At 38.4% G+C, this 20721-nt stretch overlaps 1 protein-coding gene across 2 annotated transcripts in view; it reads right to left on the reverse strand.

Moving 5' to 3' along the window:
- ppp1r21 (protein phosphatase 1, regulatory subunit 21) overlaps window positions 1–20721 on the reverse strand; it is a 113844-nt gene that overhangs the window by 70867 nt on the left and 22256 nt on the right. Inside the window, exon 4 of one of the 2 annotated variants that reach the window (XM_059985694.1) lies at window positions 19567–19668. In XM_059985694.1, the coding sequence (XP_059841677.1) occupies window positions 19567–19668 (102 nt within the window). Of the gene's footprint in view, window positions 1–19566; window positions 19672–20721 lie in introns of both variants that reach the window. The other variant, XM_059985693.1, reaches the window with a different exon arrangement.

Consider the following 20721-nt stretch of genomic DNA (forward strand, 5'->3'; position numbering starts at 1 on the left):
ATTTGTCCCGGTGAGGAAGATAAAGAATGGTAGGGTGAAGGAACCATGGGTGACAAGTGAAGTGGAAAATCTAGTCAGGTGGAAGGCAGCAGCATACATGAGGCTTAGGAAGCAAGGATCAGATGGGTCTATTGAGGAATATAGGGTAGCAAGAAAGAAGCTGAAGAGGGGCTGAGAAGAGCAAGAAGGGGGCATGAGAAGGCCTTGGCGAGTAGGGTAAAGGAAAACCCCAAGGCATTCTTCAATTATGTGAAGAACTAAAGGATGACAGGAGTAAAGGTAGGACCGATTAGAGATAAAAGTGGGAAGATGTGCCTGGAGGCTGTGGAAGTGAGCGAGGTCCTCAATGAATACTTCTCTTCAGTATCCAGCAATGAGAGGGAACTTGATGATAGTGAGGACAATATGAGTGAGGTTGATGTTTTGGAGCATGTTGATATTAAGGGAGAGGAGGTGTTGGAGTGGTTAAAATACATTAGGACGGATAAGTCTCCGGGGCCTGACGGAATATTCCCCAGGCTGCTCCACGAGGCGAGGGAAATGATTGCTGAGCCTCTGGCTAGGATTTTTATGTCCTTGTTGTCCACAGGAATGATACCGGAGGATTGGAGGGAGGCAAATGTTGTCCCCTTGTTCAAAAAAGGTAGTAGGGATTGTCCAGGTAATTATAGACCAGTGAGCCTTACATCTGTGGTGGGAAAGCTGTTGGAAAATATTCTTAGAGATAAGATCTATGAGCATTCAGAGTATCATGGTCTGATCAGGGACAGTCAGCATGGCTTTGTGAAAGGCAGATCATGCCTAACAAGCCTGATAGAGTTCTTTGAGGAGGTGACCAGGCATATAGATGAGGGTAGTGAAGTGGATGTTATTTACATGGATTTTAGTAAGGCATTTGACAAGGTTCCACATGGTAGGCTTAATTCAGAAAGTCAGAAGGTATGGGATCCAGGGAAGTTTGGCCAGGTGGATTCAGAATTGGCTTGCCTGCAGAAGGCAGAGGGTTGTGGTGGAGGGAGTACATTCAGATTGGAGGGTTGTGACTAGTGGTGTACCACAAGGATCTGTTCTGGGACCTCTACTTTTCGTGATTTTTATTAACGACCTGGATATGGGAGTAGAAGGGTGGGTTGGCAAGTTTGCAGATGACACAAAGATTGGTGGTGTTGTATAGTGTGGAGGATTGTCAAAGATTGCAGAGAGACATTGATGGGATGCAGAAGTGGGCTGAGCAGTGGCAGATGGAGTTCAACCCGGAGAAGTGTGAGGTGGTACACTTTGGAAGGACAAACTCCAAGGCAGAGAACAAAGTAAATGGCAGGATACTTGGTAGTGTGGAGGAGCAGAGGGATCTGGGGGTACATGTCCACGGATCCCTGAAAGTTGCCTCACAGGTAGATAGGGTAGTTAAGAAAGCTTATGGGGTGTTAGCTTTTATAAGTCGAGGGATAGAGTTTAAGAGACGCGATGTAATGATGCAGCTCTATAAAACGCTAGTTAGGCCACACGGAGTACGGTGTCCAGTTCTGGTCGCCTCACTATAGGAAGGATGTGGAAGCATTGGAAAGGGTACAGAGGAGATTTACCAGGATGCTGCCTGGTTTAGAGAGTATGGATTATGATCAGAGATTACGGGAGCTAGGGCTTTACACTTTGGAGAGGAGGATGATGAGAGGAGACATGATAGAGGTGTACAAGATATTAAGAGGAATAGACAGAGTGGACAGCCAGCGCCTCTTCCCCAGGGCACCACTGCTCAGTACAAGAGGACATGGCTTTAAGTTAAGGGGAGGGAAGTTCAAGGGGGATATTAGAAGAAGGTTTTTCACTCAGAGAGTGGTTGGTGTGTGGAATGCACTGCCTGAGTCAGTGGTGGAGGCAGACACACTAGTGAAGTTTAAGAGACTACTAGACAAGTATATGGAGGAATTTAAGGTGGGGGGTTATATGGGAGGCAGAGTTTGAGGGTTGGCATAACATTGTGGGCCTAAGGGCCTGTAATGTGCTGTACTATTCTATGTTCTATGTTCAATGGGCTTGAGTGGGATCTGGAGTTAGCCTTGTTGGAATGGTGGAGCAGCCTCAATGGGCTGATGGCCAAATTCTACTCCGATGTCTTTTGGTCTAAGCTCATTATTTGTACTCATTCCTACAATAAAGAATTGTAAAATGATATAGTGATGAAAATGATGTTAAAATTCTATCTCTTGTATAGCAGCTTTTTCTGTACTTGATTTTTAAAAAATGGCTTAGACAAGACTAGAATGCACTTTTGACAGCAAGATCAATTAACTGTTTTCTGGGCCTCTGAATGTTTCATATTTTCTTATCAACTAAATAAGCCATTCAGCCCACTGAATGAATACTTGATGTCAGCAATGATTTTCCTGTGAACTACTTTCTCAACACCAACAGACCAACAAACCACATGCTCCACTTCTCCCACCAGCTACTGCCTTCTTTCTAAAACAGCAGTCAGTTAAACTACCAACCAATCTTCTTAGCAGTGATTTGCTGCTAAGAATTCAAAGTCTACTCTGCTCTTACCAAGCATTCACACAAATGCAGTGAGCTCAAAGCTGCCTAACAGTAGAGCAAGAGAAGGCTTGGATTTCAATATGTGCATGATTAACAATTTTGTTTGCTTTTGCATTAGTTGAGAGACATTGGTGGCAGTACAAATACACAGCAAGCAGAGTTGCTGCCTCAGTTCTAGTGGCCTCGTTTCCTAGTTTCATTCCCATCCTCGATTGATAACTTGTATAAAGTTTGGAAGTTCTGTGCGATCATGTGGGTTGCGCCTGTGGGCTGCCCTATCAACCCACCTCAGGAATATGGGAGATTAACTGTAAACTGTCCTGAGCACTGAGTGAGTGGTACTATCTTCAGGTTATGGGATATGGAATGGGCACCTGTCAGCTTAAACTCAACTGCAGAGCCTGTTTCCTGTGTGGAATGACTGATCTACACAATACAGTCAGTTTTCTCATGTCTTTTTTGTCCCCCCTTTTCTTGAAAAAATTATATTATACTTGCTGAATGAAAATAGATTCTTCAGCTGATCAACACAGAAACTCCCAATTACATTTATTTTATTCTCCCCAGATCTCCAACAGCTCTGCTGTCTGTGCCACTGTGCTGATTGATTCCTACTTGCTTTGTTAAATAGACTTAAACAAGACAATAGACAGTAGGTGCAGGAGTAGGCCATTCCGCCCTTCTAACCAGCACCACCATTCACTGTGATCATGGCTGATCATACATAATCAGTACCCCGTTCCTGCCCTCTCCCCATATCCCTTGACCCCGCTATCTATAAGAGCTCTATCTAACTCTCTCTTGAATGCATCCAGAGACTTGGCCTCCACTGCCTTCTGGGGCAGAGCATTCCACATATCCACCATTCTCTGGGTGAAAAAGTTTTTCCGCATCTCTGAAATGGCCTACCCCTTATTCTTAAACTGTGGCCTCTAGTTCTGGACTCACCCATCAGCAGGAACATGCTTCCTGCCTCCAGCGTGTCCAATCCCTTAATAATCTTATATGTTTCAATCAGATCCCCTCTCATCCTTCTAAGTTCCAGTGTATACAAGCCCAGTCGCTCCAATCTTTCAACATATGACAGTCCCGCCATTCCAGAAATTAACCTTTTGAACCTACGCTGCACTCCCTCAATAGCAAGAATGTCCTTCCTCAAATTTGGAGACCAAAACTGCACACAATACTCCAGGTGGGGTCTCACCAGGGCCCTGTACAGCTGCAGAAGGACCTCTTTACTCCTATACCCAATTCTTCTTGTTATGAAGGCCAGCATGCCATTAGCTTTCTTCACTGCCTGCTGTACCTGCATGCTTGCTTTCATTGACTGATGTACAAGAACACCTAGATCTCGTTGTACTTCCCCTTTTCCTAACCTGACTCCATTTAGATAGTAATCTGCCTTCCTGTTCTTGCCACCAAGTAGATAACCTCATATTTTTAAAAAAATTTATTAATTTTTTAGAAAATTACAAATAAATGGAATGATAAAATAGCACGAAAGAGAAAAAATGATATTAACCCTCCCCCCTTAACCCTTATCTAAGAAAGAAAAAAAAAGAAAGAAGAGAAAGATTGCCTGGATATCGGAGGATCCCCACATGCTCCATGGAGTTCAAAATAATTTTAATTTTTATTTTTAATTTTCCCCAATTACTTTATAATTTTATCTTCAAAGGACCTATGTATTTAATCCTATCTTTTGCAGGTATGGGAGCCAAATTTTCAAAAATATATCATATTCATTTCATTCACTATCATATGATATTCATATCATATTACATCGTATGTAATTTTTTCAAGTGGAATATAACTATATATTTCATTATTCCAATGATCCATAGTTAAAGATAAATCAGATTTCCAAGTAACTGCGATAACTTTTTTGGCTACTGCCAATGCAATTTTTATAAATTTTTTCTGATACTTATTCAATTTAAGTTTCGGTATTGTGCCTTCAATGTCTCCTAATAAAAATAATATTGGACTATGTGGGAGTTGTACTCCAGTAATTTGTTCCAATAAAAGTCTTAGATTTATCCAAAATGATTGAATTTTAAAACAAGACCAAGTAGAATGTAAAAAAGTACCAATTTCTTGATTACATCGAAAACATTGGTCAGACATATTTGAATTTAATCTATTTATTTTCTGTGGTGTTATGTATAATTGATGTAAAAAATTATATTGTACTAATCTAAGTCAAACATTTATTGTATTTATCATACTATCAGAACATAATCTTGACCAGCTTTTTCCATCAATTTTAATATTCAAATCAGATTCCCATTTTTGTCTTGATTTATGAATTCCTGATTTAATTATCTGATTTTGAATCAAATTGTACATACAGGATGTAATTTTTTAAATTTTTCCTTTTTGAATTAATATTTCTATTTCACTAGGTTTTGGCATCAACATTGTTTGACCCAGCTTTTCTCGTAAATAAGCCTTTAATTCAAAATAACAGAAAAAAGTGTTGTTTGATATTTTATATTTATTTTTTAATTGATCAAACGACATCAATATACCTCCTTCAAAACAATCACCTATATGTTTAATCCCCTTTTGGAACCAATCATGTAAAAATTTATTATCCATTGTAAAAGGAATAAGCCTATCTTGAATTAAAGTTCTTTTTGTTAATAAAGATTTCTTTATCTCATCGTCCATATTTACCTTATTCCATAAATCAATCAAGTGTCTTAATATAAGAGATTCTTTTTTTTCCCGTATCCATTTGGATTCCCATTTATATATAAAATCTTCTGGTATGTTTTCTCCTATCTTATCTAATTCTATTCTAATCCATGCCGGTTTTTCTTCATCAAAAAAAGACGCAATAAATCTAAGTTGACTTGCTTTATAATAATTCTTAAAATTTGGAATTTGTAACCCTCCTAAATCAAATTTATATGTCAATTTTTCCAATGATATTCTTGACATCTTTCCTTTCCAAAGAAATTTCCTTACATATTTATTCAGTTCTTGAAAAAACTTCTGAGGCAATTGTATTGGTAAAGTTTGGAATAAATATTGCAATCTAGGAAATATATTCATTTTTACAGCATTAACTCTACCTATTAATGTTAATGGTAACGTCATCCATTTATCAAGATCCTCTTTTATTTTTTTAATAATGGCAAATAGTTTTGTTTATATAATTTTTTTACATCATTATCAACTCTAATACCTAAATATTTATTGACCATCGAAATTGAGTTACTAATCGACATTGATTATAATTTCCTTTGGTAAGGGGTAAAATTTCACTTTTATCCCAATTTACTTTATACCCTGATACTTTCCCATATTCTTCCAATCTAAAAGTTAGTCTTTGCAATAGGTTTGTTAAATAAATCAAAACATCATCAGCAAATAAATTAATCTTATAACCATATAACCATATAACAATCACAGCACGGAAACAGGCCATCTTGGCCCTCCTAGTCCGTGCCGAACCCTTAATCTCACCTAGTCCCATCTACCCGCACTCAGCCCATAACCCTCCACTCCTTTCCTGTCCATATACCTATCCAATTTTACCTTAAATGACACAACTGAACTGGCCTCTACTACTTCTACAGGAAGCTCATTCCACACAGCTATCACTCTTTGAGTAAAGAAATACCCCCTCGTGTTTCCCTTAAACTTCTGCCCCCTAACTCTCAAATCATGTCCTCTAGTTTGAATCTCCCCTACTCTCAATGGAAACAGCCTGTTCACGTCAACTCTATCTATCCCTCTCAAAATTTTAAATACCTCGATCAAATCCCCCCTCAACCTTCTACGCTCCAATGAATAGAGACCTAACTTGTTCAACCTTTCTCTGTAACTTAATTGCTGAAACCCAGGTAACATCCAAGTAAATCGTCTCTGCACTCTCTCTAATTTATTGATATCTTTCCTATAATTCGGTGACCAGAACTGCACACAATATTCCAAATTTGGCCTTACCAATGCCTTGTACAACTTTAGCATTACATCCCAACTTCTGTACTTAATGCTTTGATTTATAAAGGCCAGCGTTCCAAAAGCCCTCTTCACCACCCTATCTACATGAGACTCCACTGTCAGGGAACTATGCACAGTTATTCCTAGATCTCTCTGTTCCTCTGCATTCCTCAATGCCCTACCATTTACTCTGTATGTTCTATTTGGATTATTCCTGCCAAAATGTAGAACCTCACACTTCTCAGCATTAAACTCCATCTGCCAACGTTCAGCCCATTCTTCTAACCGGCATAAATCTCCCTGCAAGCTTTGAAAATCTACCTCATTATCCACAACACCTCCTACCTTAGTATCATCGGCATACTTACTAATCCAATTTACCACCCCATCATCCAGATCATTTATGTATATTACAAACAACATTGGGCCCAAAACAGATCCCGGAGGCACCCCGCTAGTCACCGGCCTCCATCCTGATAAACAATTATCCACCACTACTCTCTGGCATCTCCCATCTAGCCACTGTTGAATCCATTAATACCTAATGACTGAACCTTCTTAACTAACCTTCCATGTGGAACTTTGTCAAAGGCTTTGCTGAAGTCCATATAGACTACATCCACTGCCTTACCCTCGTCAACATTCAATACTATCTCTAAGAATACTTTCCATTAATTTACCCACCACTGATGTCAAACTGACAGGTCTATAATTGCTAGGCTTCCTTCTAGAACCCTTTTTAAACAATGGAACCACATGAGCAATACGCCAATCCTACGGCACAATCCCCGTTTCTAATGACATATTAAAAGATCTCCGTCAGAGCTCCTGCTATTTCTACACAAACTTCCCTCAAGGTCCTGGGGAATATCCTGTCAGGACCCGGAGATTTATCCACTTTTAAATTTCTTAAAAGCGCCAGTACCTCCACCTCTTTAATTGTCATAGGTTCCATAACTTCCTTACTTGTTTCCCACACCTTAGACAATTCAATACCCTTCTCGTTAGTGAATACCGAAGAGAAGAAATCATTCAAAATCTCTCCCATCTCATAGCTGACCACTCTGATTCTCTAAGAGGCCAATTTTATCCCTCACTATCCTCTTGCTTTTAATATAACTGTAGAAACCTTTCGGATTTACTTTCACCTTATTTGCCAAACCAACTTCGTATCTTCTTTTAGCTTTTCTAATCTCTTTCTTAAGATTCCTTTTACATTCTTTATATTCCTCGAGCAATTCCTTTACTCCATGCTGCCTATATCTATTGTAGACATCCCTCTTTTTCTGAACCAAATTTCTAATATTCCTTGAAAACCATGGTGCTCTCAAACTTTTAACCTTTCCTTTCACCCTAACAGGAACATAAAGATTCTGTACCCTCATAATTTCACCCTTAAATGACCTCCATTTCTCTATTACATCCTTCCCATAAAACAACTTGACCCAATCCACTCTCTCTAAATCCCTTCGCATCCCCTCAAAGTTAGCCTTTCTCCAATCAAAAATCTCAACTCTAGGTCCAGTCCTGTCCTTCTCCATAATTATATTGAAGCTAATGCTATTGTGATCACTGGACCCGAAGTGCTCCCCAACACATACATCTGTCAGCTGACCTATCACATTCCCTAACAGGAGATCCAACACTGCCCCATCTCTAGTCGGTACTTCTATGTATTGTTGCAAAAAACTATCCTGCACACATTTCACAAACTCTAAACCATCCAGCCCTTTTACAGAATGAGCTTCCCAGTCTACCTGTGGAAAATTAAAATCTCCCACAATCACCACCTTGTGCTTACTGCAAATATCTGCTATCTCCTTACACATTTGCTCTTCCAACTCACGCGCCCCATTAGTTGGCCTATAATACACTCCTATCAGTGTTACTGCACCTTTCCCATTCTTCAATTCCACCCAAATGGCCTCCCTAGAGGAGCTCTCTAATCTATCCTTCCAAAGCACCGCCATAAGATTTTCTCGGACAAGCAATGCAACACCTCCTCCTCTGGCCCCTCCTACTCTATCACACCTGAAGCAACTAAATCCAGGAATATTTAGTTGCCAATCACACCCTTCCTGCAACCATGTTTCACTAATAGCTACAACATCATAATTCCAGGTATCAATCCACGCTTCAAACTCATCCACCTTTCTTACAATGCTCCTAGCATTAAAATAGATACATTTAAGATACTCTCCATCTCCTCCTCTTTCCACCCCTAACAATGCATTCAAAGTTATTATCCTTTTCTTTCTTCTCCCCTACATCTTCGGGCTGAGAACATCCCTTCTCCATCACCTGTCTTTCCTCCCTCACACACTGTCTATTTACTTGCTCCACTGGTGAACTAACCTCCTCTCCCATAGTCTCCTCAAATAGTCTCCCGCCCCTCCATCTTACTAGTTTAAAGTCCGCCCTGTAGCCCTAGCAAACCTCCCCGCTAGGATATTGGTCCCCCTATGATTCAAGTGTGACCCGTCCTTCTTGAACAGGTCCCAGAAGAGGTCCCAATGATCCAGAAACTTGAATCCCTGCCCCCTGCTCCATTCCCACAGCCACGCAATCATCCTCCACCTAATTCTATTCCTACTCTCACTGTCGCGTGGCACAGGCAGTAATCCCGAGATTACTACCTTTGCGGTCCTTCTTCTTAACTGCCTTCCTAACTCCCTATACTCTCGTTTCAGGACCTCTTCCCCTTTCCTACCTATGTCATTGGTACCTACATGTACCACGACCTCTGGCTCCTCACCCTCCCACTTCAGGATATCTTGGACGCGATCAGAAACGTCCCGAACCCTGGCACCAGGGAGGCAAATTACCATCTGGGACTCCCGGTCACCTCCACAGAAACGCCTGTCTGAGCCCCTGACTATTGAGTCCCCTATTACAATGGACCTCTTTCTTCTCAACCTACCCTTCTGAGCTACAGGGCCGTCCTCTGTGCCGGAGGCTCGGCCACTGTCACTCCCACCAGGTAGGCTGTCCCCCCCAACAGTACTCAAACATGAGTACTTATTGTCAAGGGGTACAGCCACTGGGGTACTCTCCAGTACCTGCCTCTTCCCCTTCCTGACTGTAACCCACCTATCTGCCTCCCGTGATCCCGGAGTGACCACCTGCCTGTAACTCCTTTCTATCACCTCCTCACTCTCCCTGACCAGGCGAAGGTCATTGAGCTGCAGCTCCAGTTCCCTAACTCGGTCCCTCAGGAGCTGCAGTTCGGCGCACCTGGCGCAGATGTGGACATCCGGGAGGCTCGGAGACTCCAGGATCTCCCACATCCGACACCGAGAACAACAAGCTGCCCTCACACTCATACCTCCCAAATAACTGAAAATACAAGAACTAAAAGATAAGCCTACTGTGCCCTCTTCCGCCTAAGCCCTCTGAGCCCAAGCCCTACACTCTGTGCCCGGCTCACTCCGCTGCCCGCTTCTTAAGGCGGCGTTCTTTATATATCTTCCCTCCTTCCCGGGCCTCCTTCACGCGCCTGCGCAGTCCCGCCTCTCAGAACTCCGATCTGAGAAGCAATTGGACAATTTGAAAATGGCCACCGCCGCACTTCCTCTCAAGCCTCGCTGTCCTCTTCCAAAAAAAGAATATTCTTCTTGATTAATTCTAAAGCCCCCAATGTCTGAATCTGTTCTAATTAATTCAGCTAATGGTTCTATTGCCAATACAAATAAAGCAGGTGATAATGGGCAGCCTTGTCTAGTTGACCTCGTTAAGCAAAATGGTGTTGAAATCTGACCATTTGTAACTACTTTAGCTTGAGGATTAATATTTAAAGTTTTAATCCATTGTATAAAAGATTTTCCTAACTCATATTTTTCCAATACCTTAAATAAAAAACCCCATTCCAATCTATCAAATGCTTTTTCTGCATCCAAAGCAACTGCCACACTCATTTCCTCTTTTTTGTGCCAAATGAATTATACTAAGTAACCGAGTTATATTATCCATTGATTGTCTGCTTTTAATAAAACCTGTTTGATCCATATGTATTAATTTTGGTAAATATTTAGATATTCTATTAGATAAAATTTTTGCTATTATTTTATAATCTGTATTCAACAAAGAAATAGGCCTATATGATGTTGGTTTTAAAGGATCTCTATCTTTTTTTGGCAATACAGTTATGATCGCTGTTAAAAAGATTGTGGGAGTTTAAGCATTCTTTCCACTTGATATATTAATTCCATAAAAGGAGGAATTAATAAATCTTTAAATTTTTTTATAAAATTCAGGAGGAAAACCATCTTCTCCCGGGGATTTATTACTCTGAAGTGATCCTAAAGCTTCTTCAACCTTTTTTAATGTAAAGGGCATATCTAATCCTTTCTGTTCTTCCAAATTTAATTTTGGAAGGGTTATTTGTGATCAAAATTTATCTATCCCAGCAATCTTATTTTGTAATTCTGATTGACATAGTTCAGTATAAATTTCATTAATTTCTAAAGGTTTATAAGTAACCTTATTTGCACTTGTTCTAATTGCATTTATTGTTTTAGAAGCCTGTTCTGTTTTCAGCTGCCAAGCAAGAATCTTATGTGATCTTTCACCTAATTCATAATATTTCTGTTTAGTTCTCATAATTAATTTTTCTGTATGATATGTCTGGAGTGTATCATATTGTAATTTTTTATTAACAAGTTGTCTTCATTTTTCTTCAGTCATATATCTTTGAGATTCTTTTTCTAACTTTATGATATCTTTTTCCAATTGATCTATTTCTGCCATGTATTCCTTAATTTTAGATGTATAACTTATAATCTGACCCCTTAAATATGCTTTCGATTCCCATAATACAATTTTATCCTCAACTGAATGTAAATTCGTATCCAAAAAAAATTGAATCTGTTTTCTCATAAAATCACAAAAATCTTGACTTTTTAATAAAATTGAATTAAATCTCCATCTGTAGATCGATTCCTCCTTATCCATCATTATCATTGTCATTATCAAGGGGGAATGATCTGACAGTATTCTTGCTTTATATTCCACACTTTTTACGCTATCCTGAATATTTTTTGATAATAAAAAAAATCAATCCTTGAATAAGTTTTATGTCTATTTGAATAAAATGAATAGTCTCTTGGATTAATTTTTCTCCATATATCAATCAGGTTTAAATCTTTCATTAATGATATAGTTTTATTACTTTTGATTTTATAACAACTTTAGTTGACCTATCCAAAACTGGATCTAAACAAAAATTAAAGTCTCCATCTATTAATATTTTATCATGTGCATCAGCCAAGTTCAAAAAAACTTCTTGTATGAATTTTGCATCATTTTCATTTGGTGCATAAATGTTCCTAAGAGTCCATAATTCTGAAAAAATTTGACAATGTATAATCACATATCTCCCCACAGAATCAATTACTACATTTTGTATTTTAATTGGTAAAGTTTTATTAACTAAAATTGCAACTCCTCTCTATTTTCAATTAAATAAAGCTCTGTGTGCTTTTTCAATTTCAATTACTTGACTTACTTCTTTCATTTCCAAAATTTTCGGAATCCATTCTTGGAAGAATTTTATTGGATTTTCTCCCTCTGTACCTTCCATAAGACCAACAATTTTAATATTATTTCGTCTACTAGAGTTTTCAAGCGCATTTATCTTTTCCAACATCTGTTTTCTTTCTGTTGTCCAGGCAAGATTATTGTCTTCTATCTTATCTATTCTTTCAGTGTTTTCTTCCATTTTTACTTCCATCTCTTTAACTTTATTATCCATCTTCTTGTTTTTCCACCACATTATCGAGTGTAATCTGCATCCTTCTTATATCTGTTCTTATAGCTTTTAATTCATTCATCATATATATCAGGATATCTCTTATGTCTCCTTTAATCTCTTCCTTTTCCTCTTCTTCTTCATCTGTTTCCCAAAGAATCTGATTCTACTTCCGATTCACTTCCAGCCGTAGTTGGGATTTGTAGTGTTGTTAGCATCTATTCATTGTTACGTACCCATGACACGTGACAGTGGTGTACTTGTCACATGACAGGTGTTGAAGCTGTACCGGACTTGAGGTAATGGTCTTGTGATGGTAGAGTGACGTCATTTTCCCGCCAGTAGAGGTCATGTGACAGGTTTTGTTTTGTTTTTTTTTGCAGGGTATAAAAGGAGGACCCCTCCCTGTGAGGATGGGCAGTTTGTGGCTGGATTTGCCACGCTGACTTCATGCCACTGCATGATTTAATGTTATGATGCAGTTTAATTGAAAGATGAAGTTTTATCTAATGCCCAAAATTTAAAAGGTCATTGCCAGCAGTTTCTTTATAATACTGCTAGTTGAGAATCAGTGGACAGTGAAGATCAGAGTTCAGGAGTTAAAAGATAGAGGAGAATCAATTTCAACGGTGCAACAGGTTCGACCTTGTTTGTTCCTTATTCGGAAGGAATTCGTTGACTGTTCTCGTGTTAATCCCTGTGAAATAGCAGAAAGGATTGGGAACAGTTTTGTAAAAGAAAGGTCAGTGCCTTTAAGCCATTGCATTTCATCTTCGTAAAATTCTTCGTGGGAAAAGTAGTTCGACTGGGAACTGCAACAACGCGACGTGAAAGAGAATTTAAATCATCTTAAAAAGTCTCTCCCTTAAATGGACTGTGAGCATTTTGAACTTTTGCAATACTACTTTGAAGAACTGTTTTTGCAACATCGCTTTAAGAATTGTTTAAGCTGCCGCTCTGCAGCTGATTTCCGGTTACGTTAGTGATTTGTTTACTTTTGGGGGGGTTTGTTTTCAGTGTTTAATAAACGTGTTATTTGTTATAAAAACCCCTGCCTAACTCATATATTTATTGTTGCTTGAATCCGTAAAATAAATATGGGGGCTGCGTCCAGATTGGATCATTTGCGTTTAAACGCTTGTTAAATTTTGAATCGGTGTTTTGGACAAGGGAAATAATTGATTCTTTTGTTTGATTGGCTTGTGAGTGGTATTCGGCAACAATGAAGATTGATGAGTTTCTGGCTTCGCCAGACGCGGAGTTGTTAGCGAAGGCGAAAAAAACTGAGGTGTCTGAGATAGCTAGTAGATTGCAACTTAAAGGTATTTTGAAGACTACATCAAAGGCTGTAATACTGAGAAAAATCGCGTTGCACTATGTGGATTCGGGTGATTTTGATGAATCAACTTCAGAGTCGTTTCCAATAAGTAATCTGGAGATGCAGTTGCAAATCAAACAAATGAAGTTGGAGCGTTGTAGGTTAGAAGCTGATCAGAAACAAAGGGATTTTGAATATGCAATGACGGAATTAAGGTCTGGGAATCAGTCTTCTGGTTCTAGAAGACCATTTGTTGCTAGTCAAGAAATTAAATTGGTCCCTCCATTTAGTGAAACAGAAGTGGAAAGATATTTCTAACATTTTGAAACGATTGCTCAGATTTCAGAGTGGCCGAAAGATAAATGGTCAGTGTTGTTACAAAGTGAAATTAAAGGCCAAGCACAAGTTTATACAGCTTTAACTGTTGCGCAAGGACTTGATTATGATATTGGGAAAAAGCATATTTTAAAAGCATATGAATTAGTCCCAGAAGCGTATAGAGAAAGATTCAGAAGTTTGAAGAAGTCTGTGGAAAAAACTTATGTGGAATTTGCCTATGATAAAGCTGTGTGTTTTGAGAGATGGGTTTCTTCTAAAAATGTAAATGAGGACTATGATACATTGAAAGAGCTGATTTTAATGGAGGAATTTAAAAGAAGCATTCCTGTTGAAGTAAGGACCTACTTAAATGAGAGGGATACTGATACATTGCAAGACTGTGCAAGATTAGCTGATAAGTATGTTTTAATCCATAAGAATAACTCAAGGTAGATCAGAAATTAAATCAGAAGTTAATGAGAAAGGTAAGGACAAAGGAAAACCTGTGAAGGAAAGACAGTTTGGTCTTACTTGTAACTATTGTAGGAAGCCTGGCCATGTAATAGCTAACTGTTTCAGATTGAAAAAGAAAGAGAAGGAAGCAGTTCCAGATGCTTAAATGCATCTGAAGCACCTGAAACACACTGAAGCACCTGTAAAATTATAGGGTTCGATAAACACAAATAAGGTTTTGTTAGAGTCTGACCAAGTTAAAAAGGGATATGATCATTTTATAACTGAAGGGTTTGTATCCTTGAAAGAAGGATCTACTCTGGTGCCAATAAAAATCCTTAGGGATACTGGAGCTTCTCAATCACTGATGTTAGACAGTGTATTGAAGTTTAATGAAGAGTCTGATTCTGGTGAGGTAAATTACATAGGAGGTGTTGGGAGTGATTTTAGGCCTGTACATTTGCATAAAGTAAATTTAAAGTCAGGGTTAGTTACAGGATTTGTTAAAGTAGGATTACAACCTAGCTTACCTGTGAAGGGTATTTCTTTATTGTTAGGTAATGACTTGGCAGGTGGACAAGTTTTTCCTGAAGTGCATTTGACAATGGAGTCAGAGGACCCAGAGATGAATTCTAACACAGATTCTTCCCGTGTTGTGACTACAGCTATGGCTAAAAAGATTGATGCGCAGAATGAGGTTGTTACTCATGATTGTTCAACTCAGGATTTGAGTTTTGAGGATGTGATAGAGACTTTGAACAAGATTCTTGGAGTAAGTCTGACTATGAAGATTTATCTCTGTCTCAGAAGGAGATGATAGCAGAGCAGAATAGAGACCCTGAAATTATAAAATTAAGGGAACAAGCTCTACTAGATAATGAAATTGAGAAGGTGCCAATAGGATATTACTTGGAAAAAGGAGTGTTGATGAGGAAGTGGAGATCACCTACAATTCCTGCAAATGAGGAATGGAATATTGCTTACCAGTTAGTTGCCCCTAAAGTTTATCGAAATGAGATTTTGACTTTAGCTCATAGTGTGCCTTTAGGTGGACATCAAGGCTGTAATTTTATGTCTGGATTGTTTCAACAGATAGTTTATAAATTGGAAGCTAAGCAAATCACTTCGTCTGCATACCATCCAGAGTCGCAAGGTGCCTTGGAGAGGTTTCATTCTACCCTCAAGAATATGATTAGGACATATTGTGTGGAAAATGAAAGTGATTGGGATGAGGGTATAAACTTACTTTTATTTGCAGTAAGGGAATCAGTACAAGAATCCTTAGGTTTTAGTCCATTTGAACTTGTATTTGGGCATAGAGTTAGAGGACCTTTAGCTTTATTAAAAGAACAGTGTATTAGTAACGAAATACACACTAATTTGTGGGACTATGTTTTGAAATTTAAGGACAGGTTACATAAAGCTTGTAGCTTAGTCAAGAAAAATTTAAAATTGGCTCAGGAGAAAATGAAAACTTGGTATGATAAAGAAGCTAGGATGAGGATGTTTAAGCCTGGAGATAAGGTGTTGGTTCTTTTCCCAGTGCAAACGAATCCTTTACAAGCTAGATTTCATGGTCCTTATGAAATTGTATCTAAAATCAATGATGTGGATTACGTGATAAAAACTCCAGATCATAGAAGGTCAACACAACTTTGCCATATAAATATGATTAAACCATATTTTGGGAAACAATCTGATACTGTGACTGTTGTGGTTAATGACAATGAGTTTGATTTAACTCGGAACATGATAGATGATTCATCTGAATTTCATTCTAAATCCAACATCGTTTCTGTCAGGTTACCAAATTCAACCATTCTGGAAAATATTGATGAGAAATTAGCACATTTACAGCTAGCGCAGAAACAGCAGATGAAGGAATTAATTTTTAAATATAAGGATTTGTTTCCAGATGTTCCGAGAAGGACTACTATAGCTTCACATGATGTAGATGTTGGAGATGCCAAACCTATTAAACAACACCCATATAGGATGAACATGGAAAAATGTGAACTTGCTGAGAAAGAAATTAAATATATGTTAGAGAATAATATTATTAGACATTCTAACTCGAATTGGAGTTCACCCTGTGTTATGGAGCCAAAACCAGATGGTAGTATTAGGTTTTGTACGGACTATAGGAAGGTGAATGCTGTAACGAAATCAGATACATATCCAATTCCTAGAGTAGATGATTGTGTAGATAAAGTTGGAAAAGCAAAGTCCCTTAAAAAGATTGATTTATTGAAAGGGTATTGGTGTGTTCCATTAACGGACAGAGGTAGAGAGATTTCTGCATTTGTAACTCCATCTGGGCTATATGAATATAATGTTCTTCCATTTGGGATGAAGAACACCCCAGGTACTTTCCAGAGGATGATTAACTTTGTGATTCAGGGATTGAAAGATACTGATGCTTGTATTGATGATTTAGTGACAGGAAATGATACTTGGGAAGCACACATTATTGTGGTGGAGAAATTGTTTGAAAGGCTTTCAAAAGCTAACTTAACTATTAATTTAGCTAAGAGTGAATTTGGACATGCCACTGTGACTTACCTTGGTTATGTTGTGGGTCAAGGTAAGGTAGATCCTGTTCAGGCAAAAGTTCAGGCAATTTTAGAGATTCCCACTCAACGGGGAAAAAAACTCTCAGAAGATTCTTGGGAATGGTAGGATATTATCGAAAATTTTGTAAGAATTTTGCTAATGTTGCCCTTCCATTAACTAACCTTTTGCAGAAGAATGTTAAGTTTGCGTGGACAGTGCCTTGTCAAGAAGCATTTGAAAAGTTGAAAACAATGATATGTCAACAACCTGTGCTTAAGGCACCTGACTTTGAAAAACCTTTTTCATTAGCTGTAGATGCTAGTGATGAGGCTGCAGGAGCAGTATTAATGCAAAGGAATGAGGGTGATGAGGCTGATCATCCAGTAGCTTACTATTCTAAGAAATTTAATAAGCATCAAAGAAACTATTCGACAATAGAGAAGGAATTGTTATCTCTTGTTTTAGCTTTAGAATATTTTGAGGTATATGTTGGTACAACTCAAAAACCACTTATTGTTTCCACTGATCATAATCCATTAGTTTTTCTGAGTAAGATGAAAAACAAAAACACAAGATCATTAAATTGGAGTTTGATGTTACAAAAGTACAATATTGTGATAACTCATATTAAAGGTAAAGATAATGTGGTTGCTGATTGTCCATCTCGATGTTGAATGTGCGATGTAATTTTTTTATGGAGTGGTTTTTTTTTACAATTGTAACACTCCTACTGTATTGCGAGTTGTAAGATGTTATATGATGATATTGTATTATATATTATGTATGTTATAAAATTTATACATTTGTTTTTCTTGAAAATAATTGTTAAAATTTTTGTTCTTGTCAGACCAAAAATGTTTTTTGGAGGTGTGTTACGAACCCGTGACACGTGACAGTGGTGTACTTCTCACGTGACAGGTGTTGAAGCTGTACTGGACTTGAGGTAATGGTCTTGTGATGGTGGAGTGACGTCATTTTCCTGCCAGTAGAGGCCACATGACAGTTTTTTGTGGTTTTTTTTAAACAGGATATAAAAGGAGGACCCCTCCCTGTGAGGAGGGGTTGTTCATGGCTGGATTTGCCATGCTGACTTCATGCCACTGCGTGATTTAATGTTATGACGCAGTTTAGTTGAAAGATGAAGTTTTATCTAATGCCCAAAATTTTAAAAGGTCATTGCCAGCAGTTTATTTATAACACTGCTAGTTGAGAATCAGTGGAGAGTGAAGATCGGAGTTCGGGAGTTAAAAGATCGAGGAGAATCAATTTCGACGGTGAAACAGGTTCGACCTTGTTTGATCCTTATTCGGAAGGAATTCGTTGACTGTTCTCATGTTAATCCCTGTGAAATAGCAGAAAGGATTGGGAACAGTTTTGTAAAAGAAAGGTCAGTGCCTTTAAGCTGTTACATTTCATCTTCGTAAAATTCTTCGTGGGAAAAGTAGTTCGACTGGGAACTGCAACAACGCGACGTGAAAGAGAATTTAAATCATCTTAAGAAGTCTCTCCCTTAAATGGACTGTGAACATTTTGAACCTTTGAAGAACTGTTTTTGCGACATCGCTTTAAGAACTGTTTAAGCTGCCGCACCGCAGCTGATTTCCAGTTACATTAGTGATTTGTTTACTTTTGGGGGGTTTATTTTCAGTGTTTAATAAACGTGTTATTCGTTATAAAAACCCCTGCCTAACTCATATATTTATTGTTGCTTGAATCCGTAACATCATGCATACTTGTTTCTTCGCGCATGCGTTGTTCTTGCCGTTTCTTCTTAGAGACCGCCGACATTGCCGCAACTTCCTGTCCCGCACCATCAGAAGTGCCATGCACTTCGCTGGGAGGAGATCCAACTTGAGTCCAAGGCTTCGCCGAAACGGTTAGGCCTTTTTCCCCGCCAACTTGCGCGGGGAATCAAAGTAGTAGCTTTCTTCTGTTTCAGTTTAGGAGCCATATCTAAAAATAATCCTGAGTTGCTTATAAATAGTTTCCAGTAGGTATTTAATTCTTCTTCCCTTAAACCCTATTTCATTACTTTTTACGAGGGAGCTGGATTCCCAACGTCTCTAGCCTACGTCATCTTGTGACACCCCTCTCATTTATCCACATTAAACTGCATCTGCCATACATTTGCCCACTCACCCAACCTGTCCAAGTCACCCTGCATTTTCATAACATCCTCCTGACATTTCACACTGCCAACCAGCTTTGTGTCATCAGCAAATTTGCTAATGTTACTTTTAATCCCTTCATCTAAATCATTAATGTATATTGTAAACAGCTGCGGTCCCAGCACCGAACCTTGCGGTACCCCACTGGTCACAGCCTGCCATTCTGAAAGGGACCCATTAATCGCTATTCTTTGTTTCCTGTTAGCCAGCCAATTTTCAATCCATGTCAGTACTCTGCCCCCAATATCAAGTGCCCTAATTTTGTCCACTAGTCTCCTAGGTGGGGCTTTATCAAAAGCTTTCTGGAAGTCCAGGTACACTACATCCACTGGCTCTCCCTTGTCCATTTTCATAGTTAAGAGTTCTGGGCCAAGAACTCATTCAGAAATGAGGATCCTGAGAATACTGCTTACTATTGCAGTTATCAATGTTTTCAATTTCTCATACAGCGTTTACTATTCTACTAGCTCTTCATGTAGTTGCCAATAGAAAACTTGGATACTATGGAATTAACTCACTTGCTTGTGCAATCGTTCATTTTCTTCTATCTTGTTCTGCAGATCTTCATCAAAAACACTCTGTCGTTGCTGGTTTAGCTGAGATGGAGAATCAGCACTCTTCTGCTGTAAAAAAAACAGTCAGATCCTATTTATAACAGAAGGTATTACATCACTACACACTTGTATATTCTATAAGGTAGAAATAATATAAAAGTCTAAGTGACAAGCATCTGCATACATGAACATCAATGCAATTATTATTATTAACCACTGGGTGATGCTAAAACCATGCTGAACTGAACAGAATTTGCATTTACAACACTTTTAACAGAGTAAAACTAACTCTAATCACGACCAATCAAAAAAAATTCTATCCATAAATAATTCTATGGAAATACAGCCTAAAAGTGTTGGCAGGGAGTTGGATTTTAAGAGCAGCTAGGAAAATTCATGTTATCTAAACTTTCTCCCAGTCATGCCGTTCATTCCACTCACAAAATAGTTAACATACTCCAACTTAATGCTGTCAATCTAGACAAATCATGGCCATATGTGATAGAAACATAGACCAAGTGCACCTTGACCTTACCAAAAGAACATCAACTGGCAAACTGTACCAACAAATACAAACTGTGCCCAACAAGTCTGTGTAAAACTGCTGGGAATACTTCTTCCAAACTCAATTCAGACAAACTCTGGATCTTCCATCTCCAATATCTCTGGATATTGAATGCAACCCTACTTCCCTTAGACTCCTAGCAATAACATATCCAACATCCAAATACAATCTAAACTTACCTAACCCAGCAAATATATGCTGATAATAAAATTTATAGTACATTAACTTGTATAATAAACAGTCCAAATTGCCTCTGTGTTGCATCATTCTACGATAATAGTCTGGTAAATCCAATAATTGATCAAAGACAAACTGAATTTGATACTGGTGATTTTTTTAAACTGGAAAGTCAAATGAATAAAAACAAGTTCAGAAGCAACGATACCATACAATGGACCGTAAGACAGAAAACCACAATTAGGCCATTTGGCCCATCAATTCTGCTCCACTAGTTGGTAATCATTTTCCAGTGTTCTATAGATTCAGGAACAGTTCCTGCTAATTGAAGGGTGGCTAATGTTGTCCCACTTTTCAAGAAAGGAGGAAGAGAGAAA

This window comes from Hypanus sabinus, chromosome 12 (genome assembly GCF_030144855.1).
Source record: "Hypanus sabinus isolate sHypSab1 chromosome 12, sHypSab1.hap1, whole genome shotgun sequence".
Lineage (NCBI taxonomy): Eukaryota > Metazoa > Chordata > Chondrichthyes > Myliobatiformes > Dasyatidae > Hypanus > Hypanus sabinus.